General features: G+C 42.2%; 1 protein-coding gene across 2 annotated transcripts in view; it reads left to right on the forward strand.

Annotated features, from left to right (window-relative positions):
• Nedd9 (neural precursor cell expressed, developmentally down-regulated 9) overlaps nucleotides 1–14,430 on the forward strand; it is a 165,079-nt gene that overhangs the window by 137,764 nt on the left and 12,885 nt on the right. For both annotated transcript variants that reach the window (XM_070024566.1, XM_070024564.1), the window contains 2 exons: nucleotides 13,373–13,474; nucleotides 13,983–14,084. In XM_070024566.1, the coding sequence (XP_069880667.1) occupies nucleotides 13,373–13,474; nucleotides 13,983–14,084 (204 nt within the window). The remainder of the gene's footprint in view (nucleotides 1–13,372; nucleotides 13,475–13,982; nucleotides 14,085–14,430) is intronic.

Here is a 14,430-nt window from a genome sequence, read left to right on the forward strand (position 1 = left end):
CTGCACTGGGAATCATGAGTTTCTCTGATAATTCTCTGGATCTGTTGCTTTAATCTGAATTGCAGGGATGAGATTTGTTTTGCCTCCTACTAAAGAACAGTTGGAGCTGGGCACCATCCTAGCTACTAAGGAGGCTGAGATCTGAGGATCACAGTTTGAAAGCTAGCCCAGGCAGGAAAGTCCATGAGACTCTTATCTCCAACTAACCACCAAAAGCTGGAAGTAGAGCTTTGGCTCAAGTGGTAAAGTACCATCCTTGACTGAAAAAGCACTCAGGCTCTGACTTCAAGCCCTAGTACTGACACACACAAAACATAAAATAAAGATCAATTGAGGGATAATTGTTAACTTCATTAAGGTGTTTACTATTACAGGACAGTCAGGTAGCAAAATATCAACACATAGATATTGCCTCTGTGAATGAATAAACAAGGGTGAATCAAGAAACAAAGCATGAAAGTTAAGCTAGCCTTTAAATTAACCACTAAAAAGTGATTCTCCTCTTCTAGCCATCTACCACCACACTCTTTCCATCCATGGTCCAGCTCATTACCATACATTATGACAGGTTACACCCAGTAGTTTCTCATCAGACAAGTCTTTGAGAATGTCACCACCCACTTTCTCCAATAATAACTACTTGTACATAATAAATAGACCCCTTAAGCAAAGTATGACTGATGTAAATTGGGCTTGTGTGGGGGCCTAACTTTTATATGTTTTGCACAATAATGACAGAAAGATTAGTTAACTCATTTATAGTTATCTAAAGAGAAAATGGTTAGACATAGTAGACCATAACTGTAATCTCAGCTACTTAAAAGGCAGAGACAGGAGTATCAGTTAATGAGAGTATATGCAAAATATAGGCCAAATGTAATGACTTACACCTGAAAGCTACTTGGGAGGCAATGATAAGAGATCATAGTCTAAGGCTGGCCTTGGCAAAGGTGTGAGACCTTATCTAAAAACAAACTAAAGCAAGAAGATGGAAGGAAGGAAGGAAGGAAAGAAGAGGAGGGAGGGTAAGAGGGAGGGAAGGAGGAATAAGGAAGGAGACTAGACTTCTACTGAATCTGAGAGCTTCCTTTTCATGTCCTATGATTTACCTAGAATACCATACACACATCTCTTCTACCTCTGAACTCCTATTCATCCTTTAAAACCCATTGCAGTTTTCATCTCATCTGTAAAGCTTTGTCCCTGAAATCAACAGTCTCTTCCTTCTAGCTAGCCCCATAATATATGTTGTAAATTTCACTGACCTCCGGGAGCTCATGGTCCATTAAAATACCACAATGGTCTTCTGTCATGATGTGTCATAGTCTAGATTGTGGCAAGTACTGCTTTCGAAGGTTTTGAAAAGCTCAACTACTTTTTTTTTTTTTTTTGGTCAGTCATGGGGCTTGAACTCTGGTCCTGGGTGCTTTCTTTCAGCTTGTCACCTCAGGGCAAGTGCTCTACCACTTGAGCCACAGCGCCACTTCCGGTTTTCTGGTGGTTTATTAGAGATAAGAGTCTCACGGACTTTCCTTCCCCAGGCTGGCCTTGAACCTGATCCTCAAATCTCAGCTTGATGAGTAGCTAGGATTACAGGCGTGAGTGACTTGCACCTGGTTCAACTAAACTACTTTTAAGACTTATCAAGGTTTCATAATGTCATCTTTAAGGAGCATTTCCTACCTTCCAAAATAGTACATAGCCGAATGTTGACAAGAAATGATTCAAAGATTTGAGCTCAGTCCTCCAGACTCATTCCTAAGAGGTAATATAAGAACCAGAAATACATTTGTTACAATATCTGCACCTTCTTGGACCTTGAGTCTTTACAAATTACACACACACACACACACACACACACACACACACACACACACACACACACACACACACACACATAATTGTTAGCTAAGAAACCAAAGACCTCCTTTGTTGGAATCTGAGGCATGGTGAAATCTCATTGCCTAACTATCACCTCAGATACCACTAACAAACTACTACATATATTAAGCAACAAGTAAAAAATAGATCGAGAGGAAATGAATGCTCCCAGAGAGAATAAAGTCTAACTTCATCTTACTTTCTTTTATTCCCTATATCTTCTCTCCTCTTTCTCTTCTCTCTCCCTCCTCTCTCTATCTTACCTTCCCCTTTCCCTCTCTCCTCTATCTGTCTCTGAGTGTCTCTCTGTCTCACTGTGTGTGTCTCTCTCTTACACAGCTTAAGAGCTACTTCCGAGACAGGAGGCATCTTCATTTTCTCCATGAATAAACTCAGTAAAGTACCTATATTCCAGAATACTATATTTCTATGTAAAGTCTCATTTAAATAAATTTTTCTCAGTATACACCTGACAGGGCCATGCTGAGAATTGAAATTTCATCTACAATTTCTCTGTTGAAGAATCCAGGTGCATTTTAGATCTTACACAAAACTGGAGGTCCTTGAGCCCAGAAGGGCAGGACATTATGAGCTCACTCTGACAAAGAAAGACTTCTTCCCAGACAAGTCCCCCACGCCCCGAGAATGAGCAAACCCTAACACCTCCTTATAAAATGAACAAAGGTCCTTTTTGTTTGGTCAATGCCAAAGCTTCAAACTCAGCTGCCCTTTGTCATAAAGCTCATAGATAATGCGCATTTCTAAGAGTGCATTAGTAACTTCTTATAAACCCTTAGCAAGGCCAACAGAAGCTAATCTCCCTTTTGCAATGATTTCATGCTACGTGACTATGCTATCGGAGTGGGTAGGTAAGCTACTGGCACAGTGTTGTGTTTGACTAAATAGATAATGCTCTGTGAGAACAAGAGAAGTAAAAATGTGCTGATTTTATTTCAGAAGAAAAATGAAATGATATTAGTCAACATTATCTTTTAAACAGACTTGTCAGGGTTCCTGACCTTAAGAATGTCAGAAAGCAAATGCGCTTGGTTCTAAGTCATTGAACCCTAAACATGATTGTTACGATGACATCTTAGAAGCGTTGTACCTGTGCGATGCTTTGGAAGGAGTCCAGGTAGGACACAGCAACTCTTCCCCCGAGGTGAGACATGCCTCCCAAAACAGCTACAAAGACCGAGATTCAAGGGGTCCACTCTTTACAAGACCCAGCAGAATGTCCCTTTTGGAAACAAAGGAACTACAAGCAATTCTGTAGCTGATTTATTTATTGAATAATTTTTATGAGATTTGATTTTCTCATGTATTGGCCTAGTTTTTGTTTTCAGATTCATTGACTGTTAGTGGTGGGCATGAAGTTTCCACTCTTTCCACCATATTCTTCAAGGTGGTTTCAAAGTAAGAGTACAGGAATGACCTTAAAATACCTCTGGGCCTTGGTTCCATATTGAGACATTGTACATGCAATAGCAACTGGGCTTCTCAGAGGCTTGGAGGGAGGGATGTGTCACAGCCTTCCTTTTGCACAGGTGGGCCTGAAGTCTGAAAAGCCAGTCAACCTATGGACATAATTTTCTGCCTCTAGCAAGAGACTGGATTGATATCTGAGCCCACGTCTGTCTGACTCCAACGTTAATGATTTCTACAGCCTAGCTCATAGTTGATGTTGCCAAGCCCTAAAATAAGAGGACATACTTAGACATTTCATTAGCAATTCCAGCTCGCCAGAATTCTGGGTGCTAAAAGCTTCCTGATGGCCAAAAAGAATTACAGTTGTGGCTGAAGGCTCCCACTTCAGGTCCAAGGAGGAGCAGAAATGTCCAGGAAACTTGAGTTACGAAACGTGAGCAAGTCCTGCCTCTCTTCAGCTGTGGTCATTTTCAGGGATCCAAAGGTCATTTTGAGGGAAGGTAAGGGGCACCACTGAGAACATTGTCAAGATTTGTTCTCTCCGCCATGGAAAAATACCATCTTCTCAAAGGGGGATTTCAAATTTCTCCAAATGGTTAACTTCATTAGATGTCATGAAATCCCCTAGAATGGGTTGATTTGAAAGGGAACCCACAAAGGCATAGGAAATCCAATTTTCAAGTTGTGTTTCTCACATACGGAAGTTAATTTCTTTGGGAGCCTTTCTTGGTGAATTTCTACTAAATCTCTAGTACATGCTTCTAGTTCAAGCCACAGGATATTAAGGAAGGGGAGTGAGTAGCTGAACAACCACCCCTACCCCTACCCCAAGTTCTCATTCTATTCTCTAAGTTATCTCCCTGGAGCTTTAGTTCTGACCACTGTGGTGTGAAAGTTAGGGTTGGGTTCTCTCTAATGGTCCTTGCTAAAATTTTATGATCCAGACATCCTTATCTGATGTTTCACAGAATGATCACAACTCAAGTCATAAATAAGTTAATTAAGAAAATAAAATTTTTAAAAACTAGCCACGTGTTGGTGGCTCATGCCTGTAATCTTATCTACTCAGGAGGCTAAGATCTTAAGGACTGGGGTTCAAAACCACCCTGGGCAGGGAAGTCCATGAAACTCTTATCTCCAATTAACCACAAAAAAAAAAAAAAAACAGCCAGAAGTGGAGGTGTGGCTCACGTGGTAAAGTGCCTGCCTTGGAAGAAAAAGCTAAAGGGACAGCGTCCAGGCCCTGAGTTGAAGTCCCAGCACCAGCCCATCACACACACAAAACAAATATTCCAACTTAAGGTGTCATTTCATGACAATTAAGGTTTGTCAGATCCTTTGTACCTTTCCCTTAGGGTCCATCCCAACTTGACACTCAGAACTGGAGTGTCTTTTAGAAGCTAGAGCCATGTTAAAAGATGGCAAGGGTAGGCAGGGTTTGGGATGTGAAGTCAAGAAGGAGGCAGCATTTGACCAGACCTAGGCTCTGTACCCAAGAAAACTTCCTCATTAACAAGAGCTCCCCTGATGCCTTGCCATCAGTAGCTAAGAAAATACCTTGTCCTGGAACTCACTGTTGTCTGCCATTTTCTCCTGTCGTAGGCTTGACAATGGCCCTTCATGGAGCAGCTGTCTCTCAGTATAACAGCCCCCTTGAAAGCTGGCTCTGGGTTCTGGTACCTGAGCCCTTTTCCCATCAGCTGCTCCATCCTTCCCATTAAGATGTGAGAAGTCACAGCTTTAGGAGAAAACAATATAAATAGGCATTTGGTTCTCCAAATTCTCATCCCTCCCTTCCTTCACAGAGTCCCCAGCCCCTTTAGAGTAATCATTGAGCATCTTTCTAAACTTCATTTCAAAGTCTATGAGTAGGGCTCTATGTCATGCTGAACTTATTTAGATACAAAGAGCCTAAATGCTGTGTCTTTAGAGTGTTCATTCAAAAGAATGTTTTGGTCCATTAGGATATTAAAAAAAAAAAAAAGTTGTCACAGGCTGTATTCAGCTTTGTCCCAAAAAAGACCTCAACCACTTGAAAAACCGAGACGTCATTTCCCATCAAGTTCTTTCATGTTAAATGCCTCTAGCTGCTCTTTGGCACTTGGTCACTCCATAACTAAATATTGCTTTAGCACTCACTACACAAAGAGCTTCCTGAACGCAGCAGGAGGACGGGCAAGGGGCTCAACAGTCAGAGCTCTGTTTCCACCGACTGGTTTGCCACACAGCATTGTGTCAAATGAGTCACTCCAGAGCCCTGTTCCACTTCTGAGCTCTCATATATGACTTTTTTCCTCATTTGGAGAAAGAGGCTAGATGTGATTTAGGTGTGGACAGCAAAAGGCTTAGTTCTCGCAGACAAACCAGCCATCCAAGTATCTGGGAAGGAAAGTAAATCTCCTTCCAAAAATAGAGGTGAAAAAGGAGCATTAGGGAAGGGTTAACCCCGGACATAGCTCCGGAGGGTGTATTTTTTAGGCCAGACTCCGTTTTTATTATATTGTTGCTATGCAAGTAAATAAATGAGCTCACTGCTACACCCAAGCTGGCCAGAGAGAATTTATAGGGAATTAATAAATCTAGAGTAGGCAACATGTGGCTTTTTCCTCTCTGAGGGAGAAAAAAAGAAGTCAGAATCTTGGATTTTTCAACAGACAAACCTATGTAACTTTCTGAAAATCCACCTCCCAGTCCTGGTGGGCAGGCAGTAATGGTGCTGATGCTGCATTTTCTGGAGTTTTCTTTAAATGGAAGGGGTCAGATAGTTCACTTAAGACAAAGAAGTTCTTAGTAAATGTTAGGCTAATGCTTTTTAATGACATTGAAGGGAACTAAATCCTTTCTAATAAGCAGTTTTTGGAAATCTAAATATTCCTCTTAATGCATGAAACCCAAGGAAATGTAACATAAATAAGTCAAGTAGCTGGTCAGGAAAGGAGAAAAGCAGGAAGCAGTTTAATTATACTTTCCACTATGCCAGGGCAAGGAAATCAGTGACTGCTGAACATACTTTCAAATTCGGACAACCTTGCTCCTAATAATAGCAAGGTTGTAAATGAAAACTGTCATCATGATGGCAGAGTGGCACTTTGAAAAGGCTCATCAGTTATCTATCATATTTCTGAAGCACCACCTGAGTTGCCTAGTGCCTGTGGAGACCACTGGGCAAAGCACTAATGGCTGGCTCCCCACAGTACTGGCTGCTCCTGTCAGGGATCAGCCACACCAGCCGGGAATCCAGGCATATCTAAATAGCAGAGGCAAAGGATTGCACAACGTGGATCATTTCCAATGTTGCTTTGCACTGCAGAGATTCAGAGGCAAAGAATCATGGTACACAGAAATGACTGCACAGAATAGTCACAAAAGTTATGGTTAGAACTGTTCTAATTTCTGTGTCCCACGATGGACTTACAAGAAAACCCCTTCCAAGCAGAATTCCTTATTGCATTTAAGCATTCTGTTAAAAGTATGAAAATTTAGGTTGGGTACCAGTAGTCTTCACTTATAATTCTAGCTTATTCAGGAGGCTGAGACCCAGAGGATCGAGATGTAAAGCCAGTCTGTGTAGAAAAAGGCTGAGAAACCCCAGCTCCAAAATAACCAGCAAAAAGCCAAGCTAGAGGAGGGGCTCTATTGGTAGAGACACACCCCAGCAAGCAAGAAGAGCAACTGAAAAACCCTGAGTTCAAACCCCAGCACTACCTAAACAAAATTAAATATAAATAAAATGTATAAAACTTACGCCTTTATGATTTGGTAAATTTTTGTTGTTGTTGGTTATGAGGCTTGAACTCTGGACGTGAGTGCTGTCCCTGAGCTCTTCAGCTCAAGGCAAGTGCTCTACCACTTGAGCCACAGCGCCACTTCCGGTTTTCTGGTGTCTAATTGGAGAGAAAAGTCTCAAGGGCTTACCTGCCTGGGCTGGCTTTGAACTTTGATCCTCAGATCTCAGCTGCCTGAATAACTAGGATTACAGGCATGAGCCACTGGTGCTGGCAATTTGGTAATTTCTGATGAATACAAAGAGCAGAACCTTGCAATAACCGTGGCTGAGGTTTATAGGTTTACTTTAAACCAGGAACTTTGTGTTCTGTGTCTAATTCTAATATTCACAATAACTTGAGAGATAAATACTATTAGTTTCATTTTACTGATAGAGAAACAGGCCTATAAGGATAAGTTCTGTGGCTGTCATGGTCTCATGACAGGGTAGAGCTGGAATTCTGGTCCAGCTCTGCCAGCCCAACTGATGTCATCATACCTAGTTCTCCTATGGCTCTGTCACACAGATTCTCATGACATGACACCATCACATGCCTTCAGAACCAAAGCAAGCAAGGCATAGGTTTGTTTTTTTAATGTTCTATTTCCCTTCCGATATCAATGTAGAAAGAAGGCTGCTTGTTTTAGTTTCTTTTCCCCCAAACACTCTTCCATTTGTTTCTGGCCTGTGGCTGAGGAGGTGGAAAAAAAAAGTCAAGTGTTTGCACCACCTGCTGACAGTGTCAGCCCAACATTGTGGATTGGGGCTGTTCAGATCCTCCTTACCCTGCCATGGTGATTTAGCCACATGAAGAACATTCCTCATGATTTCATTTTCTCATCCACATCTAACACTGAGTCTGCTTCCTGGGCTCCCTCACATGCCCAATGACACCACTTATGACTGTTAAGACAGAGCTCTGTCTTTTGTACCATGGACCCTACTCAAGTTCCTAGAGCTGCACGAAACTGTGTTTATTCTATAAAGGGAGACATTGTTTACATCCACACCATCTTGCTTAAAACCTACTGTAGTCAAAGCACAGTGGTGACCCTGCCATTGATGTTTCAATGAGTAAGAAATGGTGTCGCTGACCCCACAATGCTAAGAGAAGAAAAGAGAATAGAGAGGTACAACAGTGAGTGAGGGCACAAGAGAAGAGCATTGTTAGAGATGCACAGATGTCACTCTCCAGGAGTTATATGTACCTCCTGATACTGCAGGGGATCATTCACCTGGTAAGGGACACTGGGCGAGAGAGGCATTCAGCATAGCCTTGGGAATTGAATTCAGTCTAACTATTAGGGAAAAAAAAGAGAACCCAAAGACTGAAGACTCTACATTAATTGACACTCAAGGATGTGCAGAGTGGTTCAGTAGTTCGTAAGGAAGGAGGGCAAAAAATGCATCGATAAAGATGGAGGTGAAGACAAGCAACCCCAGAGACCAGAGACATGTTTAACTTGACCAAGATTCTGTTTTCAAATTTTGACTCAATCCTAGCAAACCAGGGTTTCTCAGTTTTCCTGACAATTTGAGAGATCTGACAACATAGGAAGCATCGGAGGAGGGAACAGCTGTTAGCTGGAACAGAGGCCACACTACCTCTTTTTGGTAGGATGTCTCACCATCACAGAAAGCCCAGCCGATTCTCCCTGTACCTTAGTTGATGGCCTCACAAGCACGAGTTGTTTCTATAAGTTCAGACAAACTGAACCTGGAAATATCAATGAAGAGCACCAAGGGCCTTTCTTCTAACCCACTGACTCTCTCTGGTATTGGTTCTCAAGGTGCATGTACTCCAGCCACTTGCTATCCATACAGAGACTCTCTTCTTGAAGTTTGAGGATGCATTGCTCTCAACATTATGGGTCATAAAAATACAGCCATCCCTCTGATGTCTCCGGACATTGGTTCCAGGCTCCTAAGGAGTCCCAGGACACTTATTAAAAAAACAAAAAGGAAAAATAATTTTTGTTAATACCCTCGTCGTGAACTCCCATAGACTTTAGATCATCTCTAACTGGCTGATAATATTTGATGTGTAACTAGCTGTTGAGGGAGGAATAATGAGGGAATTAAAGCCTGCACATGAAAGCTTTCCATGTATTTTCCACTCCAGATTGGTTGAATTCATGGGATGGGTGCAGAGCCATTAAAAAAACCTCCCCAAATAGCCTGTGTGCCCAGGATCTGAAGCTCAAAATAGTGTGAATTAAAATCCATTAGTGTGAGATTGGGAAAGCTGAGGTGGTTTTGCTCATTCTTACATAAATAGACTCATCAGAGATCTAGTATACCCTCTATCTGTGGTCTTTTAGTCCTACTGGGCCAGGGCCCATGGCTTGGAGATTGACTGATGGACTCTTTTTCTTTTATAAGTGTTTATTGAGCCAGTGAACACTGACTGAACATGCATGTATAGTATGTTGTTAATAATTCATATGAGTTGATAAAAAGTTTAAAGAAGAGAACAAAGAAAAAAATTGCATTTGTAGCTCTTCCTGAAGTGTCTGTTTTGGGAGTGTCCTCTTGGTTGACAGGAGTGGTATAGTAGGTATACTAGTATACTAACATCTGAGCATGGCCGGACTCTTCCTGGGGACAGGGACAGAAAATCCATCTCTGACATAGAAGAGTCTCTGTGAGGTGAGCAAAACATGGTTGCGGTAGCATCTGGCCCCCAACAGACCTCACAAGTGATCCCCCTCAAGCAACACTAATGAATTAAGAGGTCAGTTTGGTAATTTCCAAGGTTAAGCCCTTGTAACTATAAATAAATACATAGAATGAAAGGAATGCAGAAAAGGAAAACAAACAGAAAGAAAAAGGGCAGTGAAAAACCTGACTTGATTTCATTGAGCGACTTCGTTTTAAATGCCTTTTCCATTGCAATTCCTTTCATGCTTGAGCATACAACTACCCTAGAGACCTCTTCCAAACTTGAGGTCCCCTTGGAGTGCCCCTTGGGCTGAGGGTCGGTAGTTATAGGAGGTTGGGGTACAGAGAGAAAGCAGAAAGAATTTTGTGTGCTACTGTCAGGCATGGAGAAAGAAGTCTTAATGAACCACACAGCTGGAACCAAGGGACAGCTCGCTCGGTCAGCACTTTCCTCTGAGGAGAGAACACACAATTGGCATGAAAGTGACCCCAGCCATAGTTCAAGATAGAGAATGTCCACGAAGAGACTTCCAGTTCCCGATCCGTTAGACATCACAGCTCAGATCACTAAGTGTCTCGGACATGTCTGACCAGATGCAAAACGTCGGTCCCACTTAAATGTCATTTGTGGGCCCATGTGAATTTTGATTGTACCATCATCAGAAACATTGCAATCTGGGGACGTTGTCTCTTCTTGGCTTTTTCCCTCAGTGGTTTGCACCATCTGGTTCTTTAACTGTATAAACAAGGAAAATGACTGGTTTGGAATGCAAAGTCTTTAAAAACCAGATGACCACAGGCATCCTTTAAATGAGAAAGAGAGCAAGTTGGGGTTCTGTGACATTTGTCAGGAAGTGAAATGTTAAACACCAAGAAGTATGAATGCCCTCTGCCCCCAGAAGGTCCACAAGGTTTTGCTTGTGACTCTTTCTGAGAGTCAGGCCCCATTTATATTTCCTCTACTGCCATTTTCAAACACTAGTACGACCCTCCCCCCTCACCCCCCACCTCTGCCCCCTCCCTCCTTTACATGAAAGTTGAACAGTTCCGGTGCACTTCAGCTTTGCTTCTCCATTCCCTTTATCCTTAAATTGGCACCCTTGCAGAAAAGCCACTCTTGGAAACTTTCAGACTGAACAAAAGCTGCATTGTGAACAGGTTCTAGTATAAAGCCACAGTAGAGAGCTATAAATAGAGAGCTGATGAGATAGACTTCGTGAAGATCTTCATTTCTTTCCTAGACAATAGCAAGTGCGTGCACACACGAGCGCGTGTGCGCGCGCACACACACACACATACACACAACTTGCAGAAGGGCTTTAGGAATGCAGCCTGCTTTGCCTTAACAAAGGGCCTCCTGCTTCAAAAAGGAAGACTTGCTGTGCACAATACAACAGCCATTGTGGAGAATGGTTCTGATGATCTATGCCAACAAACCTTAAAGGAATAGGCTCCTTCTTTTTACAAGACAGAAAAGACTTGATGGAAATGTTGAGTGCATACTAATCTCTTTTACTTTCAAGAAATAACCAGTTGTAAGTGACAGGGATTTAGAACAAAATTGAACTGGAGCATTTTTGAGCCCCTGGGGAGCAGAGCATTGGTGCATTTGGCTGGGTTCCACCCACTGTAGCAGAAGATGGACGTGGAGCATACTTCACACAGCTTCAGAGGTGGCCTGACCAGACTCCACATTAGAGAAAGATAAAAGATGAGCGTTTCCTAGAGAATGGCCAACTCTTCCTAATTTATAATGTCTGTTCTCAAAAACATCTTGGCAATATTTGAGAATATTATTAATAATTGGGGGGACATTTAGGCAAAGAAAAGAGATGCTGGCAACTTAGAATCCTTGGGAGGATAAACTATATTTCAAAATGTATTGTTTAAATAGTGTCTCTACCCGTGCTTAAGAAACCATTGTAGTATGTAGAGAGGAAAATAAGAGCCTGCCAGGTGAGATTCATTTCATTGACTCAGATGCCAGAGTCACAGCGGCGAGTGCATTGAGTTTCTGAAATCCCCAGTACTCAGGAACTGGTGGCATGTTTGTTTTCCTGTGGAAATGGAGAAATGAGAGGTGAGGCTGTTGTAAGGCGAGAAAACAAAGAAGTCACATTCTGAGAGGTTGAATTGGGGGTCTTTATTATAAAGCCAGCAACCACAGGTAGACTCCTGTCACAAAGACCTGCAGCCCCTCGAATATAGTTAACACTGTTTAGAAAACTGAGCCACGCGGGCAGGAGAGGAAAGAGCAGAAAACAATACCAGCATACCAGCTCTGTACCAATGGAGATCTGAAGTTGACCAGGAGGAGATCCAAAAGACAGCACACAAGCAGACAGGAGACACGTGGCATGGCAAACCTGCACCTGAGCTAGTCCAGGTCTAAACAGGGTCAGGTCAGGGGGCAGGGTCACTGGGAGCTTCAGAGTTCACCACACAAGACTGACAGGCCCAGTAACATATTGTCCAAGCCCTGCCCCTGCCTTGAAGGATTCAAGCATGCCCATCACCTGGGAGCTGAGACTCCCCTGCCTCCACCATGAAGACACAATGACCCAGTTAAACCCAATACCCTATCATCTACCACGTGGAAAAGACAGCACGGGTTATATTCGTCATCCCTACTTCAAGGCCAGAGGACTGACTTCCTGTCCCAGTGCAGTCAGCCCTCAGTACCTCTGGTTCCACATCCGGAGGTTCAACCAATCGCCAATTACAAATGCTTAGGGGAAAAAAAAAACTTACATCTGGGATGAACATACACTTTTTCCTTATTATCTTTAAGCAACACAGTATAACATATCTACATGTCTATTGACAGAGATAGCTTATACATTGCACTTCTAAGGACTAGAGAGTGTGCTCAGGTTATATGCAAATACTGCACCATTTGCCATAAGAAACTTGAGCTTCCATAGATTTGGCTATCTATAGGGGATCTGGGAGTCAATCCCCTATAGATATCTAAAGACAATTGTATTTTGTTTGTTTCCCAAGTTAGATTGGAAGCTCTTGGAAACGTATAGGACAGCACTGTTGAGCATCTGCTTTGCTTTGTGAAAGTGCTCTGGTGACCCGTGGAATTTTAGTTCGAATTGCAATAATAATGCCAGATGAAGAGGCATACTGGAGAAGGCATGAGAGGAATTTTAAGTGCCCAAACTATTCCTATTATGCACTTTACAAACGTTTTGGAGCCTTTGGCTGTTCCCATGGGGTCATCTAGGTCTTCCATGATTTAAACACCAGTCTCCTTAAAGTACATTTCAAGAGTTGATAAACTTTGAGATGTTTCTGTTAACATTAAGAAAGACAACAGGATAAACTCCGAGATGATTTTGTTAACATAAAGACAGACAACAGAGGGATTTCTAGGACTTGGTCAATGTTGGAATCTGAGTGGGATATAAGTTTACTAGCCTGGTGTCTTCTTGTCTGCTTCCTTTTCTCCTTTCTTTCTTCTTCTCCTTCTCCCTTCTTCTCACTTCCCTCTTTCTCTCCATTACTCCCTTTTTCTCCTCTCTCTCTTCTTCCTTCCTTCTTTCCTCCACCCTTCTTGGTTATAGGAGAGGGATGAGTTCCTGATTAGGAAGCAAGGAGATGCTTACAGCTCTGTGTTCTCACCCACAGGTGGTAACCCCCGTGCGGACAGGCCATGGCTATGTGTACGAGTACCCAGCCAGATACCAAAAGGATGTCTACGATATCCCTCCTTCCCACACTACTCAAGGGGTATGTGATAAGAACACAATCAACGGAAAAGAGGGGCTCTTGGAGTAGTATTTCTTCAGAACAATAGAGGGAAATAAAGTTCCACAAATTGGGTAGAATTTCATATGAGGCTTTGTTAAAGTTGTCAGTCTAGGAACCATGTTAGCAATATTATCTAAATTATATTTTCTGGATTTGCCTTACCAAGAACTCCTAATCTGTTATCAAAGAACCCTTCTTGATGCTTTATCAGTGTATCATTTTATCTTAGGAAGTATAAATTTTACATTCCAATTTAAAGTACATAGTAGGGATATATTGTCATTTAAGATCATTTTTGTATTCGATCTAAATTGAAGAATGCAAATTTATAAAGGAAACTTCTATCAACCACTTACTTAGGAGATAGAATGGTGTCAAGGATCAAGTCTATTCATAATCTGGCAAACAAATGCACAATGAAAGAATATAGTATAAAATTACTAATATAAGATGTTTCCATTGTGGGTAACCAAGTATTTCTCTTCAGGTATATGACATCCCTCCTTCATCAGTGAAAGGCCCTGCATTTTCAGTCCCAGTAGGAGAGATAAAACCTCAAGGGGTTTATGACATCCCTCCAACTAAAGGGGTAAGTGAGCATTTGAAGGAAAACTACTGTGTGTGTGTGTGTGTGTGTGTGTGTGTGTGTGTGTGTGTGTGTGTGTGTTAGTTCTTTGGGATAAAACAAAAAGGCAAACTCTACAGGGAACTAGACTTGGTGAGAGAAAGAAGGAAGGGAGAGAGGGGGAGTAGGAAAGTTAAGGAGAGAGGGGAGTGGGAAAGTAAAGGGAGAGAAGAGAGGAGCCAAGGGAAAAGGGAAGGGGAAGGGGAAAGAATAAGAAATGGAAAACCAATAATTAAAAATAATTCTAAGCTGGGTGCCAGTGGCTCACGCCTATAATCCTAGCTACTCAGGAGGCTGAGATCTGAGGATC

The sequence above is a fragment of the Dipodomys merriami genome, unplaced genomic scaffold (genome assembly GCF_024711535.1).
Source record: "Dipodomys merriami isolate MVZ:Mamm:240054 unplaced genomic scaffold, mDipMer1.0.p SCAF_16, whole genome shotgun sequence".
NCBI lineage: Eukaryota > Metazoa > Chordata > Mammalia > Rodentia > Heteromyidae > Dipodomys > Dipodomys merriami.